The sequence below is a fragment of the Phoca vitulina genome, unplaced genomic scaffold (genome assembly GCF_004348235.1).
Source record: "Phoca vitulina isolate PV1807 unplaced genomic scaffold, GSC_HSeal_1.0 scaffold28, whole genome shotgun sequence".
NCBI classification, from domain to species: domain Eukaryota; kingdom Metazoa; phylum Chordata; class Mammalia; order Carnivora; family Phocidae; genus Phoca; species Phoca vitulina.
In genome coordinates, this window is record NW_022589731.1 from 15,525,548 (window position 1) to 15,540,981 (window position 15,434).

Sequence of the window (15,434 nt, forward strand, 5' to 3'; positions counted from 1 at the left end):
CTACTAATATTCTCTGAAATTATATTTTTTCTAATTTCAGGGGAATACCGAAAATAGTAAGCCACCCACCTACCCAGACCCCATGCATACAAGCTCACAGAGAGGACAGCATTATAAGGAAACTAAGAGGTTCCTTAATTAAGGAAGGAAACATCCTAGCCACGTTGGCTTTCTATTTGAGTTATTTTCTTTGATCCTAAACACAGACATTTAATGGCAACAAAAAAAAACCCTCAAAACAAACTCAACTAGATATACAAACTCACAATAGTAAGTAAACCACTTTGACTGTAACTACAAATCAACACTAAAACAAATTCTGTAAGTATTTTATTTATCACTGAAGAAAAAACACAGCAGCAAGTTCTGTGTTGGCTTCAATAAGACCAAATAGTTAATCTTTGACATAGCTACGACACTCCAAAATTGAAGTCAACACAGTCATTACTACAAATTACTTGTTGAAAGAATCTATCCTGAAGAGAAAGAAAATTAGGAAAAAGAATTTAAACAATTCCTCCAAACCACACATTTATAAATATTGTCATATTTAAAATGCTTCAAAGGCATGAATTCTCCATTAATGGAAAAGCAGTCTGCTATTGGCAACAGAAAAAACTCAGCAATAGTTTACCAAATGCTTTAAAATTTAAAAGCCGTAACTGATTTGGATTCACACTTGAGCAGTATTCTTGTCATTACAATAATGACTGCAAATTACTTTATACTCACCTCTCAAGTAAAAGCTACAGAAAATCCCACTGTATCCAATGTTTGTAATGTTTACTGCACTTATAGTGAACCTAAAAACTTTCTAAATGTAGTTAATAGAGTAAATACCTCAAGATACCTAGAGGTATGTCTCAACCGCTAATGGTGTGGAAGTCGTTTCAGCCCCTGCTTTTGAAGAGTCTTCAAATACATTTTCTCTAACAGAACCCTACCTCATTCCAAATTAATATAGTATTTCAAAAACAAAAGAAAAAGATCAGTTCTATACCAAGATACAGGTGTTACTCCATACCTGACAGGTTCACATTTTCAATTTATTTTAGTTTTTCTTTTTTGTAAACAAATGATTGATGAAATAATGCAACACCTTAAATTCCAGAAAATGGCCCACCTGGCCAACCTCCTGTGGACACGGTGCACAATCAATCTATTATAGAGGATTAATACAAGTTCATGCTTTTTGTTATGATGAGACAACATTAAAGAATCCAATTTAGACTGGTTGAAGCACAAGTATGATAATCCTTGAATGTGATCAAACCTATGTGAGACATGAATTTGAATCCATTATCTTGAGATTTAACGTCGTACCGTGGTCCATCCATCTTCATCAGTCTCGTTTTTAGTACGACGAAGAGATTCCCTATCTTTCTCAGCTCTCCATGAGGCCTTCTCTTTTTCACCTTCTTTTTCCCTATCTCGGTCTCTTTCTCGGTCTCTTGAAAGAGCTGGGGGAGGAACACGACGAGGGGCTTCCCGCTCTTCTGCCCGCTCATCTTTCCTGTCATCAGCACGCCTCCAAGAACTTGCTAAAAAGTTTAATTAAAAGAAAAAGAGTAAGTTTGTACCATATTGTACTGGCTCAGACTAAACAGAACTTCAGCGAAAGGAATGCCTCCAAATACTCAGAAATCCCGTACCATAAAAGTAACAATATAGAATCCCCATTAAAAAAAAAAATCAGGGGCGCCTGGGTGGCTCAGTTGGTTAAGCGACTGCCTTCGGCTCAGGTCATGATCCTGGAGTCCCTGGATCGAGTCCCGCATCGGGCTCCCTGCTTGGCGGGGCGCCTGCTTCTCCCTCTGACCCTCCCCCCTCTCATGTGCTCTCTCTCTCTCTCTCATTCTGTCTCAAATAAATAAATAAAATCTTAAAAAAAAAGAAAAAAAATCAATAAAATCTAAATATATTTTAATCATTTTGATACAATTTTTGACAAATCCTTCAAAACAACAGACAGACAAGAGATATAACTCAAGGGGCGCCTGGGTGGCTCAGTCGTTAAGCGCCTGCCTTCGGCTCAGGTCATGATCCCAGGGTCCTAGGATCGAGCCCCGCATCAGGCTCCCTGCTCCGTGGGAAGCCTGCTTCTCCTTCTCCCACTCCCCCTGCTTGTGTTCCCTCTCTCGCTGTGTCTCTCTCTGTCAAATAAAAAAAACTTAAAAAAAAAAAAAAAAGAGAGATATAACTCAAATTTGCCAACAAGAAGAAACCATTGGCCTGGGAAGTGTCCTAATTGTCACAATAATTTAAGACAAGGTGACAAAAATCTGAATGAAATTTTTAAAATAAAACTTCTGGCTCTTGTTGAAGAAATCGTAACAGCAAAATGGCCATAAGCATACTTTACAGGTTAATATAAGAAAAACCCTTGTAATCCCATTGTACAAATGAAAAAAGTTCGTGAGGCAACTAAAGTGCAATGGCCATTTTCAACATTACAAGTTTTTTGTTTTTTTTTAACTGAAGTTTCAACTGTCACAATTTCAGAATAAGAATATTTTACACTTTGTGCTTATCTACCAAGATCTTACTTTTAAACAACTGACAGGGGCGCCTGGGTGGCTCAGCTGTTAAGCGTCTGCCTTCGGCTCAGGTCATGATCCCAGGGTCCTGGGATCGAGCCCCACATCGGGCTGCCTGCTCGGCGGGAAGCCTGCTTCCCCCTCTCCCACTCCCCCTACTTGTGTTCCCTCTCTCGCTGTGTCTCTCTCTCTGTCAAATAAATAAATAAAATCTTTAAAAAAAATAAATAAATAAAAAATAAACAACTGACAAACTGTTTCCTAGTTACATAAACCTCTAAAGCAATATATATTGCTTACCATCCAATTAGCCTACTGCTATACTTTCAATTTAGGTATGAGCTACTTTAGAGTGACTACTAAGTTTATGAGAACTGTGAATTTTTTTTAAAAAATTTATTATTTGAGAGGGAGAGAGCAAGCGAGCTGGGGGGGAGGGAGGGAATATCAAGCAGACTACCTGCTGAGCACGGAGCCCCATGTGAGGCTTGATCTCACAACCCCGAGATCATGACCTGAGCCAAAATCAAGAGTCGGATGCTTAACCGACTGAGCCACCCAAGCGCCCTGAGAACTATGAATTCTAAACTGAATATTCACTATCTTATTTTTGATGTTTATAAGAATGGATGAGGCAATAAAACCCCAAATTTCCTCAAAGATTATGGTGTTCCAATAGTTCAGCAACGTGCAGACCATCCATACCTTCTTCACGTTCTGATCTAAGAGGAGGTCCTCTTCGGTCTCTGTCATCTCGCCTTTCCCTTAGATCACGGCGATCATCTCTCTCCCGACGACGGTCATCCCGATCCCTATCTTCACGGCGATTTGAATCTCTCCAGCTCGAAGATTCTTCCGCTGGTCCTCTTCTCCAGCCTCCTTCATCCCTGGAACCATTCAAAATGACATGTTGCAGTTCTGTCGTTAAGACTCCAGAGAGCACATTCAAGTTGATGTTCACAGAGTTTACAAATGTAACAGGGACGACCTTTAAATTTCTGACTTGATCTCAATCTGATGCTTCAGGTGTAGAGGTCGAATGAGAACGTCTGGACCTGTGCTATCCAACACAGCAACCATTACTCGTATGCAGCTACTTAAATACAAATTAACTGAAACAGAATCAAGACGTTCTGTCAATAGCACTAGCCACACTCCAAATGTTCAACAGCCAAATGTGCTTGCTGGCTACCATACTGGGCACTGCAGATACAGGATGCTTTCATCCCTGCAGAAAACTGTATTAAATGGTGTTGGTCTAGATTCATCAGCATAAAGCCACTCAGGCCAGAAGCAGCAAGTTAGAACTGTTACCACTAATAAAAATCCAAGGGGCTTTTGATAGGGCTATAAAACTGAGTAACTAAACCACGGGGAAAGGCAATGGGCTGGCAAAGATACCTGTATAACTAAAGAGTCCTACCACCCAGTGTCAGCCTCACTTTCTCAACTTTATTAAGAGGCGACATTCAATTGAGGCACGAGGCACACCATTTCTCAAAGAGAATTTAAGAGAATCCTAACTGTAATTCCACAAAGAGTTCCAAAGCAAACCTAGGTCTTCTGAAGCGGTCCTCTCGATCCCCATCTCGCTCTCTGTCCCGCTCTCGCTCTCTCTCTCTCTCTCGGTCTCTTTCTTTCTCTGGGTCCTTGTCGTTTTCGTCACGATCTTGGTTTTCTCTCTCTCTCTCTTTTTCCCTATCCCATTCACGTTCTTCTGATGGTCTTGATTCTCGAGGTGGACCCCAACTCTCTTCTCTGGCTTTTTCTTTCTCTCTCCATCCACCTGTTTTTATTTTTATTTAAAAAAAAAGGCAAAAAAATTTTATACTCAAGAAACACAGATTAGTAACAATGAATAGAGATCTGAATGTTGACATTAATACCACCACTGTAAGTGCTAATTTAAGACACTCCGACCTCATTTAAAAGAAAACTAAAGTTATCTTATTTTACAGAATCACCGGCTCCTATTTATGACTACCTATCACTGTTTTTCTAACATAAAGGGAGGAAGGAACATGTAAGATAAGGGAAATTTATATAGTCTGGGCTGAGTGTTCCGTATGCTGAGATTTCAGATGTAAAAATCTGTTCTGATGGTAAACAGACAACTCATTTTAAGCAAAAAACTTAAAAGAGTCAGGGGTAGGAGCCAGATCTCTGAGAGAGCCCCAATTGTAATTTCATTCATATCTTTCATTTTCAAAAACCTTTATTACCAAAAACTTTCTTTTCATATTCTTGCCCTCCACCATTTACCACCCATGCAATCATGGAACAAAGATAAATCCTTCGACCATGTATCTCACACTTAGCCATGGGATGGCCCAAATCAATAAATGTCATATATATGCACAAAGAGGCCAAAGGGAACAGATTTAAACGAAAAATCTATTACGGGGTGCCTGGGTGGCTCAGTCGTTGAGTGTCTGCCTTCGGCTCAGATCACGATCCCAGGGTCCTGGGATCGAGCCCCACATCGGGCTCCCTGCTCAGCAAGAAGCCTGCTTCTCTCTCTCCCACTCCCCCTGCTTGTGTTCCCCCTCTCACGATGTTGTGTCTCTGTCAAATAAATAAAATCTTAAAAAAAAAAATCTATTACAAGGTTAATTACTATTGTCGCTAATATCTGTATTATCATGTGCCACAGCACTATTCTAAACCTTCTGTGTATATGAGCTCATTTAATCCTATCCATAGCTTTGAGCTAAATAGATCCCATACCTGCTAATTTACCTACTTGCTGAAATGTACTTGTAAAATTGCTACCGTGAACACTCGGGCACTCTTCACCCACAGACACGTGTAGAGCGATCAAATACTTCGAGTTGCCCGCAGAGCACGTTCACAGTAGAGGTCGAAAAAGGCAACGCTTTGTCCTCTTGCTGCAGCTCTCCTACTTTAAAACAAGTAACCCTTTTGGTGGTCTGTTGAGTGACAGGTTTTCTCATTTCTGTGCTTTGTTGGTGATTTCACTATTTTTTTTTTTTTAAGATTTTATTTATTTATTTGAGAGAGAGAATGAGATAGAGAGAGCATGAGAGGGGGGAGGGTCAGAGGGAGAAGCAGACTCCCTGCTGAGCAGGGAGCCCGATGCTGGACTCGATCCTGGGACTCCAGGATCATGACCTGAGCCGAAGGCAGTCGCTTAACCAACTGAGCCACCCAGGCGCCCGGTGATTTCACTGTTTAAAATGGCCCTCAGGCACTGTGCTCAAGTGCTGTCTAGTGTCCCAAGCACGAGAAGGCAATGGATGTGCCTTCCAGGAAAAACACTCATGTTAGAGAAGCTTCATTCAGAAGTTATAGCGCTACTGGCCGTAAGTTCAATGTTAATGAACCAACAACATGAATTAAATAAGGTATCTTTAAAACAGAAATGCACAAAGAAGGTCGTGTTCACTGGTTGACAGAAATGCTGTGACCAGAGGTCTTATGAGGACCAAACCTATACTTCCCTTAGGAGCAATGGTTCAGTATTCATAGTGACTTTATATAAAACGTTTATCATGACGTAGTAAGAATCTACGACACTGTTCTCCCCATTTTACACAAGAACAGGAAAGACACACAGCCAGACAGTGGAATGAACTCAGACCAGAAGAGATGGAAATATGGCACAGAAGGAAAGGAGGCTACTCGCTGAAATCTTCGTGTAGAATGGATTACTCTGGTTACTGCACCAAGACTAGACCTGGGAGTGGGAGCGCCTACGGGGACCAGCAGCAGCAAGAGTTCAAGGAAGGAATGATGGTGGCTCAGAGCCAAGTACGTGCAGAGAAGTGGGTGGATCTGAAGAACATTAAGAAGGTAGAACTGAACTAAATGAACATTTAACATAAAAGGACGAAAGACGGCAAAGGAGAACTCCCAGACCCCTAGCTTATACAATCAGATGGACGGTGGTGGCCCTGAAGAGAAGCGTGTGGGTGAGAATTCAGTTTCGACAGGATGAATATGACGTGTCACAGACACTTCTAGGTAGAAATGTGCTATGTGCAACATGCAGCTGGAAACATGGGTCTGAAGGTAAGGAAAGAAGTCACCCAGAGAAGACAGCAACAGAAATCACAAACTTATATACAACTGCTCAAGAACAGTAAAATTTGAAAACATGAGCAAGCCCAAGACTGAGAAAGTAAGAAACTGAGCTCTTCCCATATAGTATAACCCCACGGTTGACAGAGGAGTGCAAGACAAATATTGAGTAAGTGTATTTTTTCAATATTTACACGAAAAGGCTGGTCTAGGACAGAACCAGAAAAACACCAATACTTAAGGGATGGGCATGGGAACAAGAGTCCTCAAAGAAGCAGTCAACAGGCAGAAGGAAAACAAAGTACACATCACTAAAGCAGAAAAAGGGGTAAAGTTCTTTAACTTCTTTTGGTGTGTGGGACATGGAAGCCAAGCTCCGTATATAAAAATTACTGCACAGATACCTAAGGAAAGATAAAAGACCAGTTCATCTGGAAACTAATAATATAGCCTGATCGCTGTCATACATAATTGAAATTTCACTTTTTCAGCTGAAGAATAACTTTTTATTTAGACATCAAAATATAATCAGTCATTTGAGATGTCCCCTATTTGAAATAACCTGATTATCATCCTCAGAATAGCGATTAGCTCATGTAAGATTTCACTCTCTATTTGTAAGACACCTCAGATTCTATAAAGCATCTAAGCAGTTTTTCTGAATACCAGAATTTTACCTGGCTTGACAAACGGTCTCCAGGGACCAGGTCTTGAGTCATCACCCCTTCTCGGAATCCGATCGTCATCCATGTTTCTCCAAGGCCCCCGGTCATCATCTGCACTGCGCCTAGAAATTCTGTCATCATCAGTACTCCTCCAAGGTCCTCGATCATCATCCAGCCCACGCCTGGGACCCCGGTCATCATCCATGCCCCGCCTGGGACCCCGATCATCGTCAGCATTACGCCAGGAAGACCGCTCATCATCTGCACCTCCTCGCCGTGGCCCCCGGTCCTCATCCATCCCACGTCTTGGTCCTCTGTCCTCATCAGCTGTTCGCCAGCTTCCTCTGTCCTCATCCAGTCCCCGTCTAGGTGGTCTATCATCATCCGCATGACGCCAGCTCCCCCTATCTTCATCACCAATTCGTCTGGGAGGCCTGTCGTCATCCATGCTGCGCCTGGGACCCCGATCATCGTCAGCATTACGCCAGGTAGGCCGGTCGTCATCTGCCCCACGGCGAGAGAACCGGTCTTCATCAAGACCACGTCTAGGACCTCTGTCATCATCCATGCCACGCCGGGGAATGCGATCATCATCTGGTCTAAGAGAAGACTCTCTCTCTTCCTCATCTCCCAAACGCCTTGGTCGATCTTCCTCTCTTCTATGAGGCCTTTCCTCATCCCGCCCCTCTCCACGTCTCCACTCCCTACAGAGCAACAAGCCAAACATCTTTAAGAGTCCATTTTCTGAAAAGCACATGATCTTTTGGGGAATTATTTCACTCCCTTTTAAAAACCACTTCAGGGCGCCTGGGTGGCTCAGTTGGTTAAGCAACTGCCTTCGGCTCAGGTCATGATCCTGGAGTCTCGGGATCGAGTCCCGCATCGGGCTCCCTGCTCAGCGAGGAGCCTGCTTCTCCCTCTGACCCTCCCCCCTCTCATGTACTCTCTCTCATTCTCACTCTCTCAAATAAATAAATAAATCTTTAAAAAAATAATAATAATAATAAAAAAAAACACTTCAGCCTATCATTATTCCTAGTCCTGAAAGAATATGTGCTCCTAATAAAAAATAACACAATATAAAATCTTACATCAACAAATAAAGCAACTACCTTAAAAAGGTGTCTAATTGCACTTTATAAGAAGCATCCAATTTCTAAATCTATTACTATGACCTTTCAAAATTCAATTTCTGTATAGGACTTATGACCAACACTCTTGCCTATCATGAGCAGGCATTTTTAAAGGATGGTTCAAATCTACTTAATAAATTTAAAGGAAAAGGAAAATATGTTCTAGAACTGTTCATTCTTACTGTAATCTTAATAGTATTCAGTTACGGAACAAAAAAATCTGAAGCATGTATTTGTCAAAATATTTAGAAAGTCAGTAATTACAGCACTGTTGAAGTAAACTATGAAAAACATTTCCGTAACAGACATGCATACAGTTCTTCACGATTCTCCTTTCCACACCTCCACAAAATAAACCAAACTTAAAACCTGCTATAAGGTATTATGTAGGGCCTATGACTAATCAACACTATTGTCCTTGATTCTACTTACTTCTCTGGTGGGCCTCTTCTCCATTCGGAATCTACTTCGGGTCCTTTCCTCCAGGTGCCTTCTGAATCTCTGTCTCCCCAGCGAGAGTCCTACATTCACCAAAGTTAATGTGAGGCACTACATGGCAACACTTACTACAACTACTGGTTGTTACCAAATGTCTTTGCACTTTACATCAATCTAAAGTCCTTAAATATAAACAAGTTTTAAAGTTGTTTCTTTTTTAGCCTTAAGTCAGAGTGACAGTACAGTGAAACTGGCATTCTCATGTATCGAGTGGCTGTATAAATAAAATACCACCTGAAAGTAATCTGGGACCCCCCCCAGAATTACTAAAATATCTACAGATCTCCTTTGACTTCAGATTTTCCTTTTGAGATTATGTGAAAACAGCTCAGTGCCCTAAACGTACATCGCAATGCCTACTGAACAGAGGTAGAACAAATGAAATGTCAAATGGGGGGTGGCTCAATTAACAGTTACTTCCCTCTTCAAAATACTATGTTGTCATTAAAAATTATAGAAAGGGTGTGGGGAGATCAACACCCTGCAAGCAGAAATGTAAACGTAGTACAGCCTTTGTAGAGAGCAGCGCACACAACGTTAATCACCAACACCTCTGACACAGCTTGACTGCTCGACAAACATAACCTGAGGCCACAATCAGCAATTAAGAATACTGTGGAAAATATGAAACAAGACTCAGGGCAGGGGTGGAAGGAGAAAGATAAAAATCTAACAAAGTTAACAATCCCAAGTAGATGAGTAAGAGGATCTTCATTTAAACTTCAGAAGTGTTTTGGAAACAAAACCCTCCAATAACAACTAGCGTTAAGAAGCAGTGAAGGGTAACAGCCAGATGGTAAGTCATCTGCCATCATAACTGACTCTGGACTCTTGTGGTGGAGGTTGTTCTAAGAGACTTTCCCAAGTGGACACCGTGGGAGAGAAAGGAACACAAATGTCAATGAAGCTTATGGTCACTACAATGGAGGGACCAAGTTCCTCCCACTCTTCACACTCACCCTACAAATTAAACTCTGAACAAAGAATTCAAGTTATTAGAGGTTTTTATAGAACTAGCACCTCAAAAGAGATTTTTAGGGATGGCTATGATAGCTGTTAAACAAAAAGAATTCTAAAAAGTAACATGAGGGACACATGGGTGGCTCAGTCAGTTAAGCGTCTGCTTTCGGCTCAGGTCATGATCCCAGGGTCCTGGGATGGAGCCTCACATTGGCTCTTTGCTTAGCAGAGAGCCTGCTTCTTCCCCTGCCTGCCACTCCCCCTGCTTGTGTGCTCCCCCTCCACCCCATGACAAATAAGTAAAATCTTAAAAAAAAAAAAAAAAAAAGTAATATGATTGCCAAAAATTTTTAACTCAATTGATAGATCAAACAGAACAGGCCCTGCTAATAAACATATAAACTGAACAGGAATCTCAAGGAACCAGCTACAAAAGGATAAAGAGATGAAAAAAGTGAAACATTAAAAGAGAAAGAATAGGACTTTTAAAAGCAAATATAGACAACAAGAGAAAAAATTTCCATCAGCTAAAGAAATTTAATTTTCTCTAAGGTAAACAGATCGCATCCTCTGACTAAAAAGGCACAAGTGGCCAAAAAGGGTTAATAATAAAGACTATATACACTTAGGGGACTAGACACAGTCTCAGTAAAATCTTTACACTCCCTTTACCCCAAGGATAGAGAAAATTCTGAAAGTTCCCAAGGAATAAAACAGAGTATCTACAGAAGTAACAAGACCAAGACTTTTATCAAGATCCCCTCCCATCCCCTCTGTACTAGGACAGTAAGCACTGTCTCGAAACTTCCGAGGGAGGATTTTGAAGGGACAAAATCATCACACAATTTTTCAACTGTGAGAAAAAAAACAAAACCTCTTTTGAGACATACACAAAGACACCCTGGAAAAAAAAACCTGAAAGGATATACAAAACCAACAAAAATGTATCTGCAAAGGAGAAGAGGTGACACAGTATAAACATATTTGAAACTAAATAGTGTTTGCCAATACGGTTGTACAACTGTTAAGGGAGTCCTGAATAGAGAACATGTTTTAATGAGCTGGAAGTAAAAATGCTCCACTTATCCCAATGAAACAAATAAAACTAAAGGCATGCTCAAAATTTTTTGTTCAGAGAAGACAGTTCTTAAAATATACGGTCTGTGAAGTTTAGATAAATTTTAAGAAAAAAATGGATGGTAATCACTAAAAGAATACAAAAAAAAATGAACTGAGAAAAGTTCTTAAATTTGGCTTAAAGGAAAAGGTAGCAAAGACATGGAAGTAAATAAAAAGCTCTAAACTAAATGTTAAGAATAAAACCAAATACAGTCATTACCATGTTAAACGTGAATATATAAATCTAAAGATTCTCCAACTGAAAGGGAAGGGAGGAAGAGGGAGGCACAAAACAAACAAAAGGCTGAAAATGAACGAAAGGATGAATAGACATCTGCAAAAACTAAATTAAAAAAAAAAAAAACAGAAACCCATAATCACAGCAAGTTACCTCCCTTTCTTCAGAATATGAAGCTCCCATAAATTAACAGAATGTAATAAATTAAAATAACACAACACTTCTGATTCCATACATACACAGAGAAATTTGTGCCCAACAGGAAAAGAATACGCATAACGCCATGTTTTAGGACACAAGGGGAGAATGTATTGAATTCCAAAAAATTAGAAATCATACAAACCAGGGGCACTTGGGTGGCTCAGTCAGTTAAGCATCTACACTTGGTTTCAGCTCAGGTCATGATCCCAGGGTTAAATCAAGCCACATGGGGCTCAGCAGGGAATAAGCCTGTCCCTCTCCCTCCCCTTATGCCCCTTCCCCCACCAGCCAGGGTGCACACACTCTCTCAAATTTAGTTTTTATTTTTTAAAACAATCATATAGGCCACGTTCACTAATACTGAAGAAGTAAAAATAAAAATTAGCAACAAGAATAACAAAACCAAAAATCTATGCATATACATCTTAAAAAGAAATCAAAGAATAGCAGGTCCTCCAGTAAAGACAACTGACACCAGTGTGGCAGAAAGGAATGGAGAAAGGCAGGCAAGAAATCCTCCAGCTACTCAACTCTTAACTTAAAAAATAAGTATCTTGTTTAAGGGGGAACATGGGCACATCCAAGGGAAAACAAAGAACATGCAGATAATGTCACAGAAACATGGTAAGGCATCAAACTAGCTTGGAAGGGATAGAGTATAGGTGACTAAGAGGAAAATGGTGACAGATGAAGTTGATGGAAAGCAGCAAACTAGAAAAGCCTGGACTGCTAAAGCAGGTTTTACCTTTGGCTAGAAGTACTGAGTACCAACCAAAAGGAAGATGTGAAACACAAGAGCAGGTACAACGATCAAATATGCGTTACAGGGGGAAAAAAAAAATCAAGCAGACCACAATGGAGAGAAGGTCTAAAGCCGGGGAAAGATTATAATCAGAGAAAATAGTAAGGAGACCAGTAAATAATACAGGCAAAAGGAAATTCTGAATTAAGGCAGTAATGTAGGAACAGAAAGGAGAGGAAGGGGTAGATTCAAAACTCCATGATTAAGTGGGTAACGGTGTCACCAATCAGAAGCAGGAGTTAGAGACACAAGATAATCAGAGACACAAGATAGAGGGGGAAACACAGGTCAGTTTTGGACATGTGTGCATATTAATTAAAAATAAATATTCAGGGGGCGCCTGGGTGGCTCAGTCGTTAAGCGTCTGCCTTCAGCTCAGGTCATGATCCCAGGGTTCTGGGATCGAGCCCCGCATCGGGCTCCCTGCTCGGTGGGAAGCCTGCTTCTCCCTCTCCCACTCCCCCTGCTTGTGTTCCCTCTCTCGCTGTGTGTCTCTGTCAAATAAATAAAATCTTTAAAAAAAAAAAAAATAAATAAATATTCAGAGCAGCGTCTGAATCATGGGAGTATTGTTAAAATGCAGATTCTAATTCAGGTCTGACATTGGGCCTGAGATTCTGCATTTCTAGCAAGCTCCCAAGAGATGGTCAATATTCATTGCTGGTCCACCAGACCCATCTTTGAGTACTAAGAAGTTAGACAACTCACATCATCCTCTGAACTCACAGTAACCCCCTTTAAGGAAAATAGAACAGTCCTTCTTCCATATACTAAAGAATGTTCTTTTGTCAAATACTGAAGTCTTAGAAGACTTCATTCTTTTTTTTTTTAAAGATTTTATTTATTTATTTGACAGAGAGAGACAGCGAGAGAGGGGAACACAAGCAGGGGGAGTGGGAGAGGGAGAAGCAGGCTCCCCGCAGAGCAGGGAGCCCGATGTGGGGCTCGATCCCAGGACCCTGGGATCACGACCTGAGCTGAAGGCAGACGCTTAACGACTGAGCCACCCAGGCGCCCCAGAAGACTTCATTCTTACTGAGACTTCATTCTTATAGAGAAGATTTCTAAAAAGAAGCCTAAAATCCCAGCTCTGCTAAGGTAAGTCTAATCTTCCCCCCTTAGGAACCTGTATTTGGGAAGACAAAGTAATACCAGACTTCAAGAGAGATAAATGCAACCAATTTAAAACACCAAGCCCAGACACTGACATGTGCAGAGGTATATGGACCATGTAAGAGAACTGGGTGACAAACACGTCACATAAAAACAGAGTAACTCCTATACTCACCTTTCTAGAAAGTGGATCATCACCAAGCCTTCTCTCTTCCTCTCTGCGCCGTTCCCTTTCTTCAATTTCCAGCTCTCTTTGGCGTTTTTTCCTTTCTACTTCTTCTAATTTCTTGACCCTCTCCTGATACTCTCGTAGCTCTTCCTCGCGTTTGGCCCGTTCGGCACGCTCTCTCTCTTCACGCTCTGTGTAACAAATTAGAGTTATAAAGTATGCCTCTACCTGCGTCTTTCCCCTCTTGCTAGGTCTAGTTTGCTGGTATTGAACAGGCAGCATAAAGTAGAAGGAAAATTTTTTTTATATTTTAAGTAGTTTGTATCAGCTAAGGGGCAACAGATATTCAAGTAAAACAAGTATTATGCCACTCAACATGAATAGTTTTGTAATGACAACAAGATACCTGAATCCCTCCCCAACTCCTGAACACCTGCGATTTCCAGATAAAGAATCATTTGACAGACTTCATCTGGCACTGTTCCTCAATAAATATTACTATTACATAAAATACAGTGATAAAAATTAAGAAGTGATACTATTTTTTAAGACACACCAAAAATGTGGAAATAAGCTGGTAGAGGAAATAACATCCTCACCTATAACAAACTTCAGGCAACTAAAAACTAAGTTCTAGTTAGTTGCAGTTAAGAAGCCAATGATCCAGAACGCCTGGGTGGCTCAGTCGGTTAAGCGTCTGCCTTCAGCTCATGTCATCGCGTCATCGCATCGGGCTCCCTGCTCAGCGGGGAGCCTGCTTCCCTCTCCCTCTGCTGCTTCCCCTGCTTGTGAACACACTCTCTCTCTCTCACAAATGAATAAAATCTTTAAAAAAAAGAAGCCAATGATCCTGGTTCCTTGTTCCTGTATTTTCTGAATATGACTGCTATATTTAAATTTTTTTTAAAGATTCTATTTATTTATCTGACAGAGACAGACACAGTGAGCATGAGCAGGGGGAGGAGCAGAGGTAAAGGGAGAAGCAGACTCCCCACTGAGCAGGGAGCTGGACGTGAGACTTGATCCCAGGACCCTGCGATCATGACCTGAGCTGAAGTGAGATGCTTAACCGACTGAGCCACCCAGGTGCCCTGAATATGACTGCTATAAACTGAATATCAACCTTGCCTTATACTACCTCCAATCTTGGTCTGTAGATACCTTTTAGCATTTGTTCTTCCGCCCTCCTCTGTTCCTCCTCTTCTTTTTCTCTATGGTAGGTTATTCTGCGTTCTTCTTTACGTTGCCTTTTACGTTCTTCCAAGCGATTATGCCTTTCTTCTGCTAATCGCTCCTCAAACTGTTTAAGCTTTTCCTATTAACAGAATGTATAACAAAACAAAAAAAATCAAAAATTTTGAAGAGCTATGGACTAGTTAAATTTGAAGTTTACCAAAGTGCTGAAAATTTCTTGAAACCACAGAAGCAGCTTTCAAGTACAAAAACTTCCAAATGGGGGTGCCTGGTGGCTCAGTCCGTTGGGAATTTGACTCTTGGTTTCAACTCCGGTCATGATCTCAAGGTCGAGATTGAGCCCGTCAGGCTCTGCACTGGGTGTGGAGCCTGCCTGAGATTCTCTCTACCCCCCACCTCCATAAATAAATAAAATCTTTAAAAATTTCCAAATGACTGTGGAGTTTTTTCATGTCAAATTTTTTACATTTTAATTTGTTGACAGCTATTTTCTACACCTAGTGGGTTTGCTATATAAAACAAATTGAAGGATTAAATTAGAATTTAAGAGCAAGACACTTTGATCTACCTTTTTCCTTTCTAAATCAAACAGTAAACAAAAGCTTGTAGCAAAAGCAAATTTGATGCAGTCCACTTTTACCTTCAGAAAAATGTGTTTATAGCATGGCTGACTGATTAATAGCATATGTTTTCAAGAACCTTTCTACTGAAATATTACTTGAATGATCATTACAAAAGGTCAAGACAGAATGTACCACTGTGTT

The 15,434-nt window shown here is 40.8% G+C and overlaps 1 protein-coding gene across 1 annotated transcript in view; it reads right to left on the reverse strand.

Moving 5' to 3' along the window:
* Nucleotides 1-317: 317 nt before the first annotated feature.
* EIF3A (eukaryotic translation initiation factor 3 subunit A) overlaps nt 318-15,434 on the reverse strand; it is a 37,580-nt gene continuing 22,463 nt past the window's right edge. Inside the window, exons 16-22 of the mRNA XM_032423204.1 lie at nt 14,638-14,791; nt 13,483-13,667; nt 8,809-8,897; nt 7,256-7,947; nt 4,092-4,323; nt 3,243-3,424; nt 318-1,541 (exon numbers count right to left, since the gene is read on the reverse strand). Of these exons, the coding sequence (XP_032279095.1) occupies nt 1,312-1,541; nt 3,243-3,424; nt 4,092-4,323; nt 7,256-7,947; nt 8,809-8,897; nt 13,483-13,667; nt 14,638-14,791 (1,764 nt within the window). The 3' untranslated portion in view covers nt 318-1,311. The remainder of the gene's footprint in view (nt 1,542-3,242; nt 3,425-4,091; nt 4,324-7,255; nt 7,948-8,808; nt 8,898-13,482; nt 13,668-14,637; nt 14,792-15,434) is intronic.